Raw genomic sequence first — 19,206 nt, 5'->3', positions numbered from 1 at the left:
GACATTTTCCCTCATTGGTCATACCATGTCTATTGATCTGAAGCACATAGTTTTTCTGTGGGAAAAACTATGTGCTATATATATATATATATATATATATATATATATATATATATATATATATATATATATATATATATATATATATATATATATATATATACAGGTGGCTTAGCCATAATTGAAAATTTTATTGTAGACTTTGGCTTTTCAAAACAAATTTTGCTTAAAATGATGGTGCTGATACTTCTTTGTATTTGTTTCTGTTTCTGTAAGTTTTGTTTGAGATGTCTGGTTTAAACTTTTTCCTGCTAACTCAGAAACACAGCTTGTGATTTTAATATTTCCAACTTTATTATTATTATTATTATTATTATTATTATTATTATTATTATTATTATTATTATTATTCAAATGCTTGTGATAATTGTATTTTAGTTATTGTTGTTTTTACAATCAGTTTAAATATATATATATATATATATACAGGTGGCTTAGCCATAATTGAAAATTATATATATATCTATATATCTATATATATAGATATATATATAGATATATACTGTATATTTAATTTAATTTTATTTTTTTTCTCCATAAGAACATGAGAAGCCCATACGATGACAGAATTAGCAGCCAGAATTAGTTACCATGATAACTATAATGTCGTCATAGTTTATGTCACAAAGCGTGGCCTGACAAGAAATGTTGCATTGCTTGTTTTTTTTTGTTTTTTTTTTTCAAAATCGAAACAGAAACCACAAGAAAGAAGAGCAGATCTCCCATGTGGACAATCGAGAACAACAAATCAGTCTCTGAGAGACACTCCTTTCTAGAAGCCTGACTGAGCAGCAACATGCTGGCAGCGGTCTATCAGCTGGGTCAGCTGACATCCGCAGTAACCCTCCGCCGAAAACCAGTAGGCGTAAACAAGCCTCAACACAAGCCCAAGCATGTATCCGCTTTCGGTCACTAGGGGGCACTGTTGGGACCTTTCTCTTTTTTTAAAACCACACATTATATTCTACATATGCATATGTGCTTATGTGTGCGTTTATGACATAAACGTGGCCGGTGTTGCGCATAGATATCAGCCTCTAAACCCGTGGCAAAAAGTGAGCGAGCAGAAAATACTTAAAGGAGCTCAGCCAGCTCTGAGAGTAATTCGCCAGCGCATGGTCAGAAGGGCCTATGAGTGATGAGAAAGTTAAGTATCAGGGGGCTGTTTATCACAACAGAGCGGGTACTGCACTTCTTAAATGCTGCCGGCTGATCTTTTCAGCCGGCAGGCTTACCCACACGCAGGTGCGCACACCAGCGAGGAGTATCATGGCAAGCGCTCCGGGCATCTGCAGGTCAGGTCAACTACACACAGAATGGACACCGTCAACTTCTATGATCTTACGTGTGCTCTCTCATTATTCACCGTTTCAGACCAGCAGCAGCAACAGCACCACAAAAATGGAGATAAGCAAATTAAGAAGAAGGGTGCAATCCTACCTGAGAGGGCTCTTAATAGTTTGTGGTCCAGAACTGTTGTAGGGTCAGAGTGGCGAAGGGGGCGAGAACAGCACCGCGCGCATCTTCTGTTTTGTCGATAAGGAGCTCTGTCTGCCGGGAAAGTATTTTCTTGCAGGCTTGCTTGCTCTTTTTGCTTTCCCAGTCGCGGTTTTATTGCCTCCAGAGGAGGAGGAGGGGGGAGGCAAAAGAGGGGGAGAGATCATCGCAGGCAGCGGCTTGGCATAGGCGGCGACTGTCCCGAAGATCCCACCGCCAGGAAGTCGCGAAGATCGGGTGAATATGTGACACGCAGCCGCACCCCAAAACGGCCGAGCTGGATTTGTTTTTACACTAACGGGGGGGGGGGAATAGACGTGTCTGCGCTCCTTGCATTTTAGTCGGCCGCTGATACAAGGGAAGGAGCAGAGAATAGACAACAGCATAAAGTTCATGTTCATAGAGCCTGGGCCACGTGGCTCGCTCCAGCCAATCGCAGCCAGGGTTCAGTCGTAAACTTTTATTACTCAGCTGTAAATTTCTTCCTTTTAACAACCAGGAATGTTTGCACCCATCTTTTACTTCCCTTTTTTATGATAGGGCAAAACCAAAATCTGCCGCGCACCACAAGAACCGCAATTATGCTGATATTCCACATTAAGTTACATTTCTGAAATTTGAACAAAATCCGCCACTTCCCCTATCTAACAAGGCGCAAAGATATGCCCCCAAAAAGCCACAATAAATAAATAATACATAAATAAATAAAATGAGAGTGTAAGGGCGGGGGATTTATAGATGGAGGCGATTTGAAAGGAATATTTCTATTAGTATTATTATAACACTTCAACATTATGGTATCTCTGACTAGGTTGACAGCCAAGTTCATCTGATATAAGAAATTCAACATCAACAAGCTCCTCCATAAGTAAGGATACCAAAACAAAAATAATTCCAGAGTGGATTGAGTAATAAACAAAGTTCTGCAAAGGTGCAAAAAGGTGAAATATTAGACAGTCTTAGCTCAACAATCTAATGTGAAGGGGTTTTTTTTTGTCTCCTGACAATATGGCTCAGATTTTCAACGTCACTTTTGTGAACAATGAACCTGAGCATTTATAAATTAGAAAAAACATAGTAAACGCTGTGTTAACTCAATCGTTGGTCCGCTTTTTTCTCGGATACGTCAGAGTCATCGAAACACAAGGAAGCAATCAAAACCAAGATAAGGCTAATGCTCTAAATTAAGCCCATTCTACAAGCTTAGAAAGATTCCATCTTCTTCTACTCTCAACGACACAACAATAAAATGACACTTATGATTCCATCTACAACATCTCATCTAAAACAGAGGTAACTTCTCTCACAGGCTCCTCGGATGCAGGCCGTGTTCTCCCCTCTGCGCTGCAGAAGTGCAGGCCCTTGCGAGACCGGTCTTTACACCCCAATAAAGTTTACTGCAGGTACACTAAACTTTATAGGTAATATAACGCTCTGCTTCAAAAAAAAAAAAAGAGAAAGAGAGAGAGAAAATATACACGGACACACACACAGTGTGACGTACAAAAGAGAAGAAGAATTTGGCTTTGGGGCACATTGCGGGTTTGGGACACGACCGGCATTATTTTATGTTTAGATTTTCAAGTCAGCAAAAAAAAAAAAAAAGAACCCACGTGAGGTTTGGGAAAGAAATGACACAATCAAGAGCAATGATAAACCGGAGATATGCCGAGTCTCATTGTTCGCTTTAAAGGTCTCAGGCTGAACCAAGTGAGGGCAAAATAAAGCTATACTCAACTGGAAAATCAGGTTCTAGGTACCCATCCGGGTTTTTGACGTCTAAAAGACAAAAAATACTTTTTTTAAGATGAGCCAAAATAATTGAATATTTACTACATTCTAAACGTGTCATGATGGGGTTGGCCTAAATATAAAAAACAGAAAATTTAAGAGTAAGGGAATAACAAATTTCGACAAATAACAAATAACATTTAGGAAAGCTGAATGTTTCCCCCCCATCCTGCATTAAACTTTGTTACACAAGTTAGGGGGAAAAAATCCTAAAAATATCTAAAAGTATAAATGCTGGAATAAAAAAAAAAAAACTGCTTCATAAGATCAAACAACGGTCTGTGTCCACATAGCATATATTTACATTTTGAGAATTTGCATCAACACTGTCCCGTGTATAGGTTTTGGTTGTACTCAAATAAGTTGTAATTGAGTGGAAAGGAATCAGAAAGCGGGTAAAACACACAACTCCGGGGGCTTTAAATATTTTTAGACGCCTGACAATGAAAAGCATTAGTACACAGAACGCGACTTAGTACTTTTCTGTAAGGAGAGATTGTATTAAAAATACACGTAAAATTTAATTAAAGAATTACAGCTATCTGAAATTTTTTTTAAAAAATGTGGAAAATCGGTGTAAGATTCTAATTTTGTTTTTCTAATACAACGGCACTACGTACAGCAGCCCAACAACATCTCCGGCAGCCTCCGCTGCAGGACAATAGGGCGAATGAGCAACTAGATTTTAAGCTGATTTAAATGTTCTTCCCAGATCTCGCGTTCCAAGCTGAAATTTCTTTTTCAAGCCACGGATGCGAAACGCGAAAAGCTGCTCGTTGCTTCTGCTTTGATTCCATCACTCTGGAGCTTTAGCCAGCACGCCTTACATGGTTTCATACAAACACCTTGCACTGTACAGACAGATTTAAGCCCCCGTCCCCCATCTTTCTTCGCTTTTTCCATTACTTTGTGCGATTATTAACATCACAGGTCAGATGTTTGTTCATCTCATCTGAAACAGCCATTACTCTTCTCAAGATTCATTAAAAACAAGTCTCCGGTTCTCCCCGAAGAGAGGAAGTTTCTTATTAAGAGGATGAATCAAATACAGCTCGGGATGCGGGGCACGAGCATGCTGTGAGAGGGATTCCCAGTCATTTTCCTTAAAAGGTACACTGAGACATCTGCAGACGCATGACTGGTGTGTGTTTTTGTTTTATGTGCCAGAAAGTTTAATTAGTGTGGCCAAGAGGATGTTTAACGTGCATGTGCAAATGTTCAAGAGGCTAAAAGGTATTAGCAGGAAAAAAAGAAGAATAATCAAAGCATCAAGATGTTTAGTCCCAGCTGACTGAAATGATTTAATTATTTGTAATGAGGCACCATTACAAGTGCAAGAACTCTGGGTCTCATTGGCGCTAACGAAGAGGTGCGCCAATGGGAAACGGGTTTAGTTTTCTAACACTTATGAAGGTTTCTCGTTGTTATGTGTGCTAATACTTGTACGATATTAACGTGCTGTGTGACAAAGAATAAATAAAAACATGAAAAGCAGAATTGAATGTGAGCCATCTTGTTTATTTGTGATTTTACATCAACAATGGCGAGGGGGGCGGGGCATGAGGGAACACACAATTCCGTCTTTCACAGGAGAAACAACAAGAAAACGAGCATATTGTTATGTTAACATCAATATAGAACAAGACGTACATAAAGATTATATTCAGTGCAAAGAAAAAAAAAAACAAACAACTACTCTATATCACCAGAACAGTAAAATAAAAAGTTCCCTTTCTAAAACTTTAAAATTCTTGTCGTTGTTGCAGGTGTCATTAAAACGCAGTTTTTGTGCGTCGTAGGCAGTTTTTAGTTGTTGGGGAAAATAGCTTGCAATCAGATCAGAGCGATGCCACGCATGTGTGGAATATAAGAAATGATGCGAGGAAAGAGCTCTGAGCTTTAGGTAGTGCTGTGGTACAATTTCCCTAAACAAAACAAAACAAAAAATAGTCATAATAATTTGTTCGCTTGGCTTTGAGCTAAATCGTCTTCCCAAGACTCCAAAAAGAAATAATAATAAAAAGAAAAGAAAAATAGTCTTCAACAAGTGTTTATTGTATTTTCGGGTAAATGCTACACGCATAACTTAATAATATAAGGCTGATATAGAACACTTTAAAAATTAAAAACCATATGAAATCTCTATATTCAGAAATCTCTATTGCAATTTCCCCCAGGTTTACATAGGTAGCATCAAAGGATTTCAAACAGTTGTATTTCCCTGGTGATCCGAGGAAAAGCGAAGGATGTTGGAGGAGCTATCATGGCTATGCGCCGTTCACGTAAAAATCAGAAGGAAATGAAATGTAATTATTGTAAAAATCAAATCGAAATGTTGTCGTTTACAGCCTGATGTAACAGTGCGATGATGTCTGAACACTTACTAATAAGTTACAGGCCCTACGTTTCTTTTATAGCTTCGAGTCTGAAATGTTCTTGCATCTATTTACAACAAGTCGGCGTCATTGATCACGTTCTAATTTTGACTTCTTTGATACAAAAAGCAAATTTGAAGAAAAAGAAACTATGGAAACAAAGCCATTTTCAATCTAACATGCGTTTTTAATTTGCCCCTTGTATTTTTGTGCATGGGTGAGAGTCCTAATATTAAAGAAAATTCTACTAGCTTTGCATCGCGTCTTCGAAATGGCAATGTTGGGATCATGTTGGGGAAAACGAGTGGGGGAGAAAGAGAATTCTGTCTATTTATGACAGCAATATTGGTGGGATTCCTGTTCCCTCTTGACAAAATGGGAAGGGTGGTCATAAAAATGACGCTCTCTGCCTCCTTGTGGCTCTTCGTCTGTTTATGGGACCGCTCTCATTTTTTTTTCTCTCGTTTCCAGCCATATAACCATAAAAAGGACCATAAAAATCACTCCTTGCTTTCTTCTTTCTCTTCCGCTTCTTTCTCTTCCCCCTCGTCCCCTTCACCGTCCTCGTTGCCCTCTTCCTCGGCCTCGGCTTCGGCCTCCCCTCTCTGACCAGGAAACTTGTCTTTGTTGTTCTCCTTTTTCCACTTCATCCTCCTGTTCTGAAACCAGATCTTCACCTGACGCTCGGTGAGGCTCAGGGCATGGGACACCTCAATCCTCCTCTTGCGGGTCAGATAAGGATTGAAGAGGAACTCCTTCTCCAGTTCGAGGGTCTGGTAGCGGCTGTAGGTTTGTCTCCCGTTCCTTCTGCCTGGGGCTTGGGTGATATAAAGTCAGAGGTTAGCTTGACGCACTGAAAACACACTGATGAATAAAAACGGTGGATACGAATGAAACACTAATCGAGTTGAATCAGAATTTTCTTGGAAAGTGTGGGGGAAAATCTCTTTTCAGGAGTAGCAATCAGAAGGCAATAGCCCTCCACTATGTTTGTGTTCAGCAAGCAATAGCTATATATATATATATATATATATATATATATATATATATATATATATATATATATATATATATATATATATATATATATATATATATATATATATATATATATATATATATATATATATATATATATATATATATATATATATATATGTGTGTGTGTGTGTGTGTGTATTATGTATATATCACTCAATCCACTCATTCAACTGCTTTACTGGATTAATTCCATTTGCACAACTAAGTACAATGTACTATGCAAATTTAGATATGTATCAACCTGTCACACATATTTTCGCTCACACACTGAAACTTTGACCAGAAAATGACAGATGGGATTCTCAACTGATGCACAATAACTGCATGAGGTTTGTATCTCTGTGGAGTTCCTGCAGCCTGATATCCTGACCAGAATGGCCCATGATGATTGGAATTACATTACCCACAAAGCTCTCACGATTATGACCAGTTTGAGCCTGAGCCACAGTGGGCCTGTGGGTCAAATTACCCTTTAAAGACTACGGGTACAAGGATTCTGCATGATCGAGATGAAGGCTAAACGCACTGAATAGCAGTGTCTGTTTGAATGCTGAAGGTCCACATGCCCAATCACCCCATCATCTCCCCGTTAGTTTGTGGAAAAGTCTAAGTGAGCGATTTTTGGGCTTCAAAGAGCATAGTTGTTATGAGCTGGGATGTGTAATATTCAGCGGTTTGAAAGAAGCCCTGTATAGACATGTGCTGCAGAGGAACAGCTGCCTGCAGCTCAGGTTGTATCTGCCCCATCATGTTCCCTCACTTATTTTATTACACTATTTAAAAAATACTCTAGTAGCCTATACTTGAGCATATGTTTCATGCACATGCACATATACACAGAAACACGGACACACACACATATACACTCTCTAATAGACAGACAGAGCAAGAGTGAGGAATAATAAAACAATAGCTGTTTGATTCTGACCGTGGGGTCTCATCCAAGGAAACATAAGACTGGGAGAGGAGTTTTGATTTAAGTGGCCTTGTCCTTCTCCGGGGTTAGAGCTGCTCGACGATTTACAGTCCGGGTATTGCGCTAGGCTCGCGTCTTGCTGGGCACCATAAAGCGTTTGCCTCGGAAGGGCTTCGTATCCATAAAATTTAGTCGCGTCGCCGTGGCACGCGAGAGCGCAGGGGTTCTGCTGGTATCCCGGATTGGAGATCCCCGTGGTTCCGTGGTGGAAAAAGTCCTGAACATGATGGGTCGGGTGCTGGAAGCCCGGCGCGGCGGCACCGGGTCCGTAAACTAGCGTGTGGCTGCGGGCGACGCTTTGTGGGAACCTGCAGTCGTAGTAAGTTGGCTCCAGTGACTCGCTGCCTTTGTATTTAGAAAAAAGAGGGTTAACAAAATAGGAGCTCATGTTCGGTTAAGCATCAAGCAGATTCGGTCTTTCTCTCTCCCTCTCTCTCTCTCTCGCAAGCTGAAGATATCCTGTAGGATGATGGCAGCCTTTTGTTTGGGGTCCCAACTCTCGCACACAGCGCGCACACACAGACAGACAAACCGGAACTGTGAGAAACGCTGCCCCTTTGGACAATCTACGGCAGCTCACTCTCTCTGAGCCGTTCCTCTCATCGGATTTCTAGCGTTGTGAGCGTCTTCTTCTTCTTCCCCTCCGATCCTTGCACAGTCAAACCCGGCACATGGCATGCGCTTTGGATGTGTTAAAGCTGGCGGCACAGTCACAGACACTGCTCTTTTCTTTCTTTTTCCTTTTTTTCCCCCCAAGCTTCCCACCCAACCACCCCCACCTCTCCTCTGTAGCCCCCCCACCCCTTCATCTTTCCGTGACCGGTCAGACGTGGGCCCTACGTATATCCACCTTGAGAGGAGATTCACTAATCATAACCCAACAATCTAATAGGCTGTAAATATGATCAATGTTGTGTTTATCACAGCAGAGCTTTGTTACAAGTTGACCAAAGACGTTAAAGGGGGTTCAAAAGATGCACTTCCACTACAGTTTGAATTTATTGACTATAAAGGCTGAGAAGTGTTTAGGATCGCGAGGATTTCCCGTTTGAAACATATACAAATGCCATTCTTTTTGCATTATCATTGACCTTTAATGACCCTCAGTGGGTCAGCAATACCCTCTAAGATTGCTATGCTGTTTTGAAATATGAAAACCCCAAATCTAAAGAAACATTTGACAATAGCTGACATAGCATGTAGAATAATGGATTTTCAGGCAAAAAACTTTCCTGTCAGTATCCAGTGAAGGCCATGCTAACATGTTCGTGCCATCAAGCGCTGTGACGCACCGTGACACGGAAATAACAAAGGCAAATTATAAATAGTATAGGTAGCAACTAACTGACCGCGTAAAAAAAACTACGAGGATCAGCAATAAATTTTTCACAAGGCGAGGTCCAAAAAATGGTACCTCTGGGGTGCTCAACTGTGTATACAGTGAAAACATGCACAGTTTCAAGCTCCGTACACCTTCATATGGTCCTTTAGTCCAAATATGCCACACACGTTATAGTGGAGTCACTGATGTTTTATGCGCATCATCGTAAAATGTGAAAGGAGCACTGGGCGAGTTTATAGACCTTTTACACTCTATAAATATGCAGATTGCCAATCACTTCTTGAAGACTTTGGACTGCTGGAGTACACATTACAACAGAGTAGTAGTAGTGAGGATTCAAATCAAAGTGTAGCAAATTAAAATATTCTTATTTACAATTGTTCTATTTTCTATATTATTATTATTATTATTATTATTAGTATTAGTATTATTATTATTATTATTATTGATACCACTACTACTACTACTAATAATAATAATAATAATAACAATAATAATAATATAGATGTGTCTTGCCAAATTTTCATTGCAGTATTATGTTCTAAATGCTAATAAAATGTTATCTTATGTCAAATATGACTTCTACCTCTTGCTATTGATGCTTGTTTTTTTCTACAAATAAACATTTGCCACTCGGTTAGGGTATGGGCAAATATTTTATATTTGATGTTATTGAGTTAGTTAAGTAGTCCACATTATATATATATATATAATTGATATAACTGATAACTGATAACTGATATATATATATATATATATATATATATATATATATATATATATATATATATATATATATATATATATATATATATATACTGCTCAAAAAAATAAAGGGAACACTTTAAGTGTTAAACACCTGTTTAAGTGTTCCCTTTATTTTTTTGAGCAGTGTATATGCTTGTGTCCTGCTTGTGGACATCCTCTGTGGCCACGTCCAAAGTTAGGTGCGCCGCTCTCAGAATGAGCCGCTTTGTGGGCTATTACAGCAAATGTGGTGCGTGGGCATATCTGTCACATTGTCATCGACAGGGTTACTTTTCACTCTTTAGCAAAGCCACAGACTTGTAAAACATCCCCCCATCCCCCACCTTCAAAAGACATGGGATCCCTGGTCAAAACGTTGATCAACAGCGTCATCTAGTGTTAGGAACCTTCTCCTAAACTAACCGTTTCGACCAATCAGAAACATCTGCGATGCGGTTGTGAATGATGTTCCCATTTGTCCCCGAAAATTGGAAAATATCTGGCCTTTTACTTCAATAAATTAGTTGACCAAATCCCTGCGCCAACAAAGAGAAATCTTATTTTATGGCACTTTAAACCGATGCTGCGCTGTTTTCTGTTATGCTGACTAACTGCAAGATTGCCAAGAGATATCTGCAGTGCAGCTCTCATATTTGTGCATAATAATTATTGACTTCCCTCCATCCAATTGTAGACTAATCGACCACTCCTGTGACGAAGTGCAGGGGCGGTTAGCCTATCAGTGGAAAGGGAAAAAAGTCCCCCTACGATCAGTGCTTTGAACGAGTTCAGCAGCAGCAGCACCGTCCATTAAAACCATAAAGTAATTTAGCCCAGACGTCTAGCCAGCGAGTCGAGTTTGCTTTGTTCGTCTGCATTTGAGACAAACAGCCCGAGCTCCAACAGGGGCTGTAAAACTGGCATCTTTGTCCGGCCTGAGCTGAGCTGAGCAGAGCTGAGCGGAAATGCGCTGGGATCGGGCTTTGAAATTACAGCATCCTGTCTGCATTGTTTGCCACCACAAAAAGGCAATTTAGGCCTATCCCAGGAAACAAACGTGAGACAAGGGAAATTGTCTCTCACTTAAAAGTTTAGCCGTTCAAATTCTGTCAGCATATTTTTTCCCTCTCTCTCTCTCTGCGATCTTTGAAGCCTTGGTGGACATGTATACAGTTGGAAACCTCTGTGCACTCTGTGTGTATGTGTGTGTGTGCGTGTGTGTTGTGCTTGCGTGTGTGTGTGTGTGTGTGCATTACCAAACGCAAGTTAAAAATTAAAAGGTTAAGTGGAAGTTTTAGGATCTAGACATACTCATTTAATATTGCAAATGCCTTTTTTAATTGTGGGGATATTATTAAGATATAGGTTGTACTATTGTTGCTCGGAGGTAAAACACAGATTTTTAAATTTGATTTTCTAAAAATGCTCAGCTGCAAATCTGACCTGTGTCGTCCTTGATAGTAGCTTAAAAGACGCTCGCCAAAACGGCGAAAATGTAAACGTGCTTTCAATTTAACCTCATTTTGAGCCCAACCTTTCCTAATTAAGGCCTTTGCAGCCTTAGCAAAAAAAAAAAAAAAAAAACGCGATTGCCTTAAACACGCCTGCTGTTTTTAAAGAAAACGAGTTTCCTCATTATGCGTTTCCTTATTAAAGCCCAACCTCCCGTGTAGCCAAATTCCACTTGCATAACATCCCAAATGAACACAGAAAACAAGCCTTTATGTGATCATGATTATATTTGCAGAGCTCTATTTAGCTACACTCTTTAATTAAAACTCGCCAGCTACATGGCCAAAATCTTGAAAGAAAGAAAGAAAGAAAGAAAGAAAGAAAGAAAGAAAGAAAGAAGAAAGAAAGAAAGAAAGAAAGAAAGAAAGAAAGAAAGAAAGAAAGAAAGAAAGAAAGGAAGACAAACAAACAAATAAAGCACATTTACAGCAACAGCTATCACAAAATACAACACAGACGAGGCGCTCGCAAATGCTTCTGATTCTGTACAAAATACTCTACACCTGCGTCAGGAAGTATACAAATAAAATAAACATGGAAGAAAAAAAAACAAAAAAACATAAACATTCACGTCATAAATTATAGTTTTTTTTTCCTCGTGAAATTCAAAAAGAATTCAAGTATTCTATTTCTTCGGAGAGATTGTGTGGCATCCAAACGTTGCTCATTTAGATTTTTCTTACATAGAAATATAAAAGTGAAAGCAGAATGTTTTCTCAACAAAAGTCTCTATTTTGTTTTATCCTTTTTGCACTAAAAATTATATTCAGCATCACAAAGACTGAGGTTAATGGTACAACAAACAAATCCACCAAAGTGACAAATAAGATGAAGGACGTGGTGGAGGCTTTATGTTTTGGTAAATCTGTGCTGTCCATTTTTATATTTTTTATTTTTCATGTTTTATTAATTAGTTATTTCTCTCTCTCTCTCCCTCTGCAGTCATTATTGTTCCTTGTTGTCGCTCTTGTCCTTGTTCATTTTCTTCATCTTCATTCGCCGGTTCTGAAACCAGATTTTGACCTGCCTCTCGGTCAGATTCAGTACCCTTGCGACCTCGTATCTGCGGTCTCTGGTGAGGTACATATTGAACAAGAACTCCTTTTCCAGTTCCAAAGTTTGGTACTTTGTGTAAGGACACCGCTTCTTCCTCGTGGAGCGGGCGTGTATCCAGTTGGCCACGGGGTTATCTGCAAATTAAAAAGAAAAAAAAATTATAGTAATAAGAGAGGAACGCCGAAAACCATGCTAACAAGACTCATCAGAAAGTGCAAAAATAAAAATGATTACAGTCAACCTTACACTACAGCTTGCATTCAAGCTAAATTAACATTTAGTAGTTTAAATAAAACCCAACACAGAGCAATCCTGCGCTGATTTGCTTTCTTGTTCTCTTAACTTGTGAGTAACACCGTCGTAAAATACTCAGTGCGCGTATTCACTTTATAGGCTCATAAAATGGCCCGTGGTTCAAGCCTTTACAGGTCCGTGGTGAAAGTCCTCGAGTTTGTCCCCACATTCCTCAATTTGCCTGTGGATAAGTTTTGGACTTAATAAAGCAGACTAAATTATACATTTGTGTCTGTAAACACGCAATCTTATCATAGCTGAGGAGACTGGTAAGTAATTCATATGTGGGAATGTGGATTTGTTGCACATTAAGGCCCTCTGGAAAAAAAAAGCAGTACTAAAAGTTGGCTTGTATGCCGCCTTTAACTGACACAGGGGTCAAAATATAATCGTAAAAATGAATCATGAGCAGTTTGCTGATGAATAGATTCATATGTCAGATTCAGGGTGTTCACGTTTAAATGAAAACGTCTAAAATCCGACAGCATCCATCCAAATTCAACGTCTTTATCCTGCAGTTTTGAGTCCATGTTTACAACCCCGTCTGCTTTTATAGCCCCCCAATATTAGCCTGGTAGCGTTTGTCTTTTATAGTTCCTTAAGCTTTCCCCCTTCTAGCACAGGCGTTTCACATTTGAGCCGCAAGGAAAAGGGAGAAGCCATTTCTAATTCCATTTCACAACAGTTTCAGACCAAAACAAGAATGCTTCCTGGCTGTAAAAGAAGCGTTAACTTACTAGGATCTAGCTCCGGCTTCTCCTCCTTATGCTTCCCAGACGCAAGAAGCTCCGACTCCGGAGAGGGGACGTTCTGCGGCGTCTTGTCTCGCATATCAGTGGATGAGCAGTACAGATAATCCGGGTAGGTCCGTCCGGCGGAGCTGAGGCATTCCCCGGCTCTGTGCTCCTGGAAGGCGTCGGGCTTCAGTCCGTAATGTCTGCCGTTCCCCGGGTAGCCGTGAAAAGGCACGGCGCCTGAGATCGGCTCCAGCCATGAACGCATATACCTCGAGTCTGTGCCTAAGTGCGGCTGGTGACTGTACGGATGGTAGACCACTGATGACTGGGAGTGTCCGGGGGCCCAGGACGTAGAGAACACGGTCGGTTTGGGTGCGAAGCTGCAGGAAGGATAGTCGGCGCACTCCGGGACTAGGGACGTCGGACGGGGGCCAGCTGGGTGCGAACCGGGAGCAGAGAATCGAGTCGCAGCAAGGACATCCTCGTTCTCATGGTTGATCAAGGAGTCCACATAATAATTACTTATGGGACCCGTGGTCGACATGTCGAAGCCTCCCCGACTCTTTTACATGCATCCGTTTATTATATGGAGTGTATGTGTACTTTTTTATCTAGCCATAGAACAATCAAGGCAGGTAATTATTTCTCAAAGCTTCCCTGGCTCCCATTGGCTGACCCGCTGACACGTGATTATATTTACCCCCACAAAAATTGTACAGTGGATCAATGCGCCACTTATCCAGGGATACCAATGCACATAAATGGGATTAAACAAAGTGTTCTTTCACTTCATTCCTGGACTCATAGAGGTAAAATTGCCATAACATTTCTTTTTTTTTTAAAATAAGGAAACCATTCATGTGCTGTGCTGCAGCTAGATCTTTATCCAGTCGTAGCACAGACCTGCGCACATTGCGTGTTAAAGCAAGGAACTATTTGATGGTGTAATTAATCTCTGTCAGAGCTCTATGCTACTTCAATAGATACTGTTACAGCATTAAAGCGTTTATTGAATCGTTGGCTCTTTTTATCCTCGGTAAAACAGCATTTGATAAAGTGAGGAGTTTATAACTTCTCGTAGAATGCTGTTTATTGTTTTCAGGGATATATAAAGAGAAAAGCCTCCACGGGAGCATCCGCAGCTGCAGCAGGGGGACGTGCACGGTGGAAACGGGGGAGAATCAAAATAAGGGATGCATTTCGCACGACTTTTAACGAGAGCCTGAAGACCAAACATTCCCTAAATGGGGTTTGTGCAGATACTGCCGAGAAGGAGATTCCGAAGGCTTACAGACTCACAGCCCACTAAAAAAGCCAACTATATTCGGCCAGTGACCGTTCGAGGTTTTTATGCCCATCAATAAATTTTAACGAGGACCATTTGATTGTTCATAAACGTATCGTTAATATGGAGAGCATCTGAGATCCCTGCTAAAAAATAAAAGCCGCCACCATTGTGTGCGCCTGCTAAAAAAAAATAAAATAAAATAAAAATAATGAAATTGAAATGGCCGAGAGCAGCAGATGATATGACGGGGTTTACATAAGGGGGTATACAACTCCATGAAAGCGTTCATAAAATTGAAAATGTTACTATTGTATCCTACCGGTTTACTTCACAACACACTTCTGATGTCTGACACCTGAGAAGGAGCGATTCACCGACTTAGTAAAATCGCAACACTACAAAAACAGGAGAAAAATACAACAACAACGTCCTACATAGGCTACTCTCATTTGGAGATTATATATATATATATATATATATATATATATATATATACATATATATATATATATAGTTCACATATTTTTCAATGTAAAATTTTTCAGGGTAATTTTGGACTACTAGTTTAAAAACTCAAGCTGAATAGCAACAGAGGAACAAAGAGTTCATGCGGTAAATTTTTAGATTATTATATTGATTACATACAAAATAAAATAAAAATTGAACTGTTTAAAAGCGCGCATTATCGTTCCAAAGTTATCTCCGATTATTTCAGCGGTGCATTCCATCCACTTCAAAAATGTCGTCTAGACAATCAATAACAAACAGCAGTGTATCCTCTCTACTGTTGTCACTACTACCAGTCAAGGTCCAGGTGTTTCCTCCCTAATATTCCTTTTTTTTTTTTTTTTTAATTTTAAGTCTCAAACCGTTTAAGACCGAGAGTCGGTGCTTCGTGCTTTGTTGTTCTTTTCAAACAAAACATTGAGATAGTGTTGGGTTTCTCTTGCTTGCTGAGTTCAGATTCAACCATGAAATTTAAAAGGCCAGACGGCAGACCTTAACCCGGATCACGTCAAACGGTGTTGTGATGTGATTGTTGATGAACGCGGCTGACTGAACCGAGCGAGTTCAACGTTTTGCCAAGGATTTATGAGAACAAACAGATCCACACTGCATATACAGTATATGCCATAGTATGAATCAGCTATATTAAGAAGTTGTTTTCTGTATGCCGGATGTTAACGCCTGTTTCTTCATGTGATATAAAAACGTAAATGAATGACACTCACAGGCCATTTATTACTTTAATATGCAGTCATATAAATTCACTATGTATCCTGTATACATATTTATTGTACTCCAAAGAGATCACTTATATTGTTTTGGAAGTGCACCTGTGGTTCAATATGTGACGAGGACGGACCGTCCGATGCGTCAAGATATGACGAGTTGGGAGTGAGAATGGGTTGGTGGTTCTGCGTCCATTACGTGCATACTCTGTTTGTGTGCGCGTGCATGCACGTGCTAGTATGTGTTAATGTGTGCTTACCATTTAATTGATATTAAAACAAAAGTTCCACAATATGAGTCTTACTCATTTGTCCACTTACTTTGTAATAAAAACGTGATAATGTTAAATAAGCCTGTGCTCTTGTCTTTCTTTTTCTGTATTTTCTTGCGACCTGCAACAGTAGCATGTCGAATAATAATAATAATAATAATAATAATAATAATAATAATAATAATAATAATAATAATAATAATAATCTTAAAGATAATTATTGTCTGCTTTTACATTTTGAAAGTCTGGTTCAAATCCAGGAAAAATAATATGTTGTGCGTGAACAGGAGAATCACGTTTTCTGGCATATTTCCAAAAGAAGGCTGCATGAAAAATAAAGAGTCGAAATTACCAATTTAAGCAGCAGAAGGGAAGCAAAATGGCTCTAAATGAGGATAAAACATCAGCTTTTAGCTCCTCTCGAGCAGTTTTAATTCGGATCAAGGAGAAGATATTGTGCTCTTTAAAACATTCCCCCGAAAACATGACACCAAGTCTGTCATGAAAGTTTGCACAGGAGTTATTTCGTGCTTCCATTTCAGGTTTCCATAGAGTCACACATGTAAGCGAGAGCTTCACATTACATCATCACAAAAGAGAAAGCATCTTAGCACTAAGGCTATATGAATCATATCTGGTCTGCAGATGATGCTTGACTGTTTTGTAATCCTTATGTATGGCCATGTGCAGCTAAATTCAAAGTGGGAGCTGAAACCAAGCAGCGAACAGCTGCGTAGATAAAGGAGAAGGGGTGTTGCCGCAGTTCCCCAAAGATTCAATTAATGTTAACTATGACATTCTCCTTCCTGATTACAATAGTCAGAACCAGTGCTTAACATATACTAACGTTTTAACTTATTTATTAAAAAAATATTTTATTTTTAAAAATGCAAAAAAAACTGCAAATTGAAAAAACAGTATATATATATATATATATATATATATATATATATATATATATATATATATATATATATATATATATATAGCATGCAAAGCTCGACAGTCCAACAAAGAGATGATTATAAAATACAGTAACACATAAGTGTCTAATACCTCTTCGTGTTGCTACCAAAAGCATAATCATATGAAAAAATGCATTTCTTTTATTGAAAGCACTTAATCTCTTCCAAATAGCAAGGATTCCAACAAATAACGAGTAATAGTAATACCTCTACAAAAAAAAAAATTAGCAAAGAAAATAGCTCGAAAAGTCTAACTTCATATTCCTTTATAGTTCTTCATCATTACAGTGATAAAATATAATAACGCCGACTCAGCAGAATTTATTTGCCAAACAAGGTTCAGATCAAACACTTTCCCCTTTTGCTTTTTCCATCCCACACAACACACGCGGTCAGTTCCTTCGGTGTCATATTTGGACCAGACTGTGTGTGCTGCAAGGCTCCACATGGGCCCACTCAAAAGGAATACCACGACTTCTTTATGCAAGTCCCATGTGTTAAGCAGATAGCGCGGCTGAAACACAATGTTTTGAACTAAAGAGCCCAGTGATCCCGTGGATTTCTGCACTAACTGGATTTGAGAGTTCTCTCTCCGAGATGAAAGTTTCTGGTTTCAGATAATCCAACTTCAAACGGTTTCCGTTACTCTGAGATAACTGCAGCCTTCTAATAAAACTTTACTGATGATCAGGCCCGCTGTTCAAAAGTGTCCTGCGGCAATATGTTGTACTCATTTGTATATATCCAAGGTAATTTGGCCAATGTTGATAATATTCATGATGTCATTAAATGCAAGTAATATCTTTGTTGACAACAGTTTTGAAGATACCCATTTTATGCGAAAGTGACTTTTATTATGATTCACCCCCGAAAAGGATGACAACACAAATATGGTTTCGGAAAAGGAACAGATTTACGTTGATGAAATTATAACACTGAGTGAAAGTAACACGAAACTTTAGGTATGCTTTTTGTTTTAGACCGTCCGCTTTTATTACGCGCCGTTAAACTGAACGCATAGAGACAGAAAGTGAGACCGAATATGCCAATACATTAAAATCGATGTAAAAGCATTTCGCCCAATTTCTCAAACAGTATTCAAACATATGCAGCGTTAAGGTTGCCTTTGTTGTGTGTCATTAACTGAAAAAGTCTCACTGTTACAAATATCTACACATATATGCGGATATTTCGAAAGCGGAGGAGAGGCAAAAAAATAAAATAAAATAAAATAAAGGAAGAAACCCGTTAGAGGATTTGAAGTCAGATCATGCTGCTGTCAGACCAGCACATCCTCATCTTCCGCCAAAAGACGCGCCTGTCTAACGGCTCCGATTGCTGCAAAGAGAGCCACTTGCGGCGTGGCATAAATTGTTTTATGCTTGCACGGTTTTAGTTTGGATCCGTGCAGCTCTGTGGGGCTGTTTCCTGTTACTGTGAAGTCTTTGTACAGTGGCGCATTCCAAGAGACACGCTCATTCACGGTGCTGAATGAAAATGACTTTGGATTCCAGACTGTCTCTTCCAAGTGGCGCTAAAGCCAAAAAAAAGGTGGGGGCCAAGAAAATGACAAACCGGAATAAACACTGACACAGAAAACATGTTGACTGCTCCAAAAGAGAAACGCTTTCTATCAATTTTTGAGGGATCTTGGATCCCTATCACGTTTGATTGATTTTCTTGTAATGACCTTGCAATAATCACAAAATTGTTTGCTGTTGGACAAACGCCTTAAGTTATGGTCCGCATAAGGCCTGACCCCATGCACGACAAACAAGTTATTTACCTGTGCGAAATAAAAAATACAAATAAAAATAAAAGGCTGAAAAATGACGAAAGGATAACGCTTCTAGCGTGGAAAATCTTACTAAAATCTTGCCGTAATAGGTAGAAATGAACGTAATTATTGAACTGGATCTTTTTGATAAGAGAATCAAAAACCAAGTGTGACAAAGCAAAGCAAAAAAAAAAAAAAAGAATAAAAATGACATTTATCAAAAAACAAACGTGAGTCTCTAAGC

The 19,206-nt window shown here is 39.2% G+C and overlaps 3 protein-coding genes across 5 annotated transcripts in view; all 3 read right to left on the bottom strand.

The window, feature by feature from the left end:
* Positions 1-1,610, bottom strand: part of LOC116727563 (homeobox protein Hox-C4a) — a 33,251-nt gene extending 31,641 nt beyond the window's left edge. For all 3 annotated transcript variants that reach the window (XM_032575077.1, XM_032575067.1, XM_032575084.1), the window contains exon 1: positions 1,501-1,610. The gene's annotated coding sequence lies outside the window, so the exon portion shown is untranslated. The remainder of the gene's footprint in view (positions 1-1,500) is intronic.
* A 3,235-nt stretch (positions 1,611-4,845) lies between these two features.
* hoxc8a (homeobox C8a) lies at positions 4,846-8,477 on the bottom strand. The gene is made up of 2 exons (XM_032575106.1): positions 7,693-8,477; positions 4,846-6,540 (listed from the first exon to the last, which is right to left on the bottom strand). The coding sequence occupies exons 1-2, from the start codon at positions 8,126-8,128 to the stop codon at positions 6,224-6,226; spliced, it is 753 nt and encodes a 250-aa protein (XP_032430997.1). The 5' UTR covers positions 8,129-8,477; the 3' UTR covers positions 4,846-6,223.
* Positions 8,478-11,549: 3,072 nt separating this feature from the next.
* On the bottom strand, positions 11,550-14,074 carry hoxc9a (homeobox C9a). Its single transcript, XM_032575095.1, has 2 exons — positions 13,429-14,074; positions 11,550-12,531 (listed from the first exon to the last, which is right to left on the bottom strand). Exons 1-2 carry the CDS (start codon positions 13,970-13,972, stop codon positions 12,287-12,289), a joined length of 789 nt encoding a protein of 262 aa, XP_032430986.1. The 5' UTR covers positions 13,973-14,074; the 3' UTR covers positions 11,550-12,286.
* Positions 14,075-19,206: the final 5,132 nt, after the last annotated feature.

This window comes from Xiphophorus hellerii, chromosome 1, assembly GCF_003331165.1.
Source record: "Xiphophorus hellerii strain 12219 chromosome 1, Xiphophorus_hellerii-4.1, whole genome shotgun sequence".
Taxonomy (NCBI): domain Eukaryota; kingdom Metazoa; phylum Chordata; class Actinopteri; order Cyprinodontiformes; family Poeciliidae; genus Xiphophorus; species Xiphophorus hellerii.
This window is presented reverse-complemented; position numbering and strand designations above follow the sequence as displayed.

Coding starts and splice junctions, on each gene's coding strand:
- hoxc9a (XM_032575095.1), bottom strand. CDS start 13,972: ATGTCGACCACGGGTCCCATAAGTAATTATTATGTGGACTCCTTGATC. Junction 12,532..13,428: donor GAAGCCGGAGCTAGATCCTA/GTAAGTTAACGC, acceptor TTTAATTTGCAG/ATAACCCCGTGGCCAACTGG.
- hoxc8a (XM_032575106.1), bottom strand. CDS start 8,128: ATGAGCTCCTATTTTGTTAACCCTCTTTTTTCTAAATACAAAGGCAGC. Junction 6,541..7,692: donor TCCTTGGATGAGACCCCACG/GTCAGAATCAAA, acceptor ATATCACCCAAG/CCCCAGGCAGAAGGAACGGG.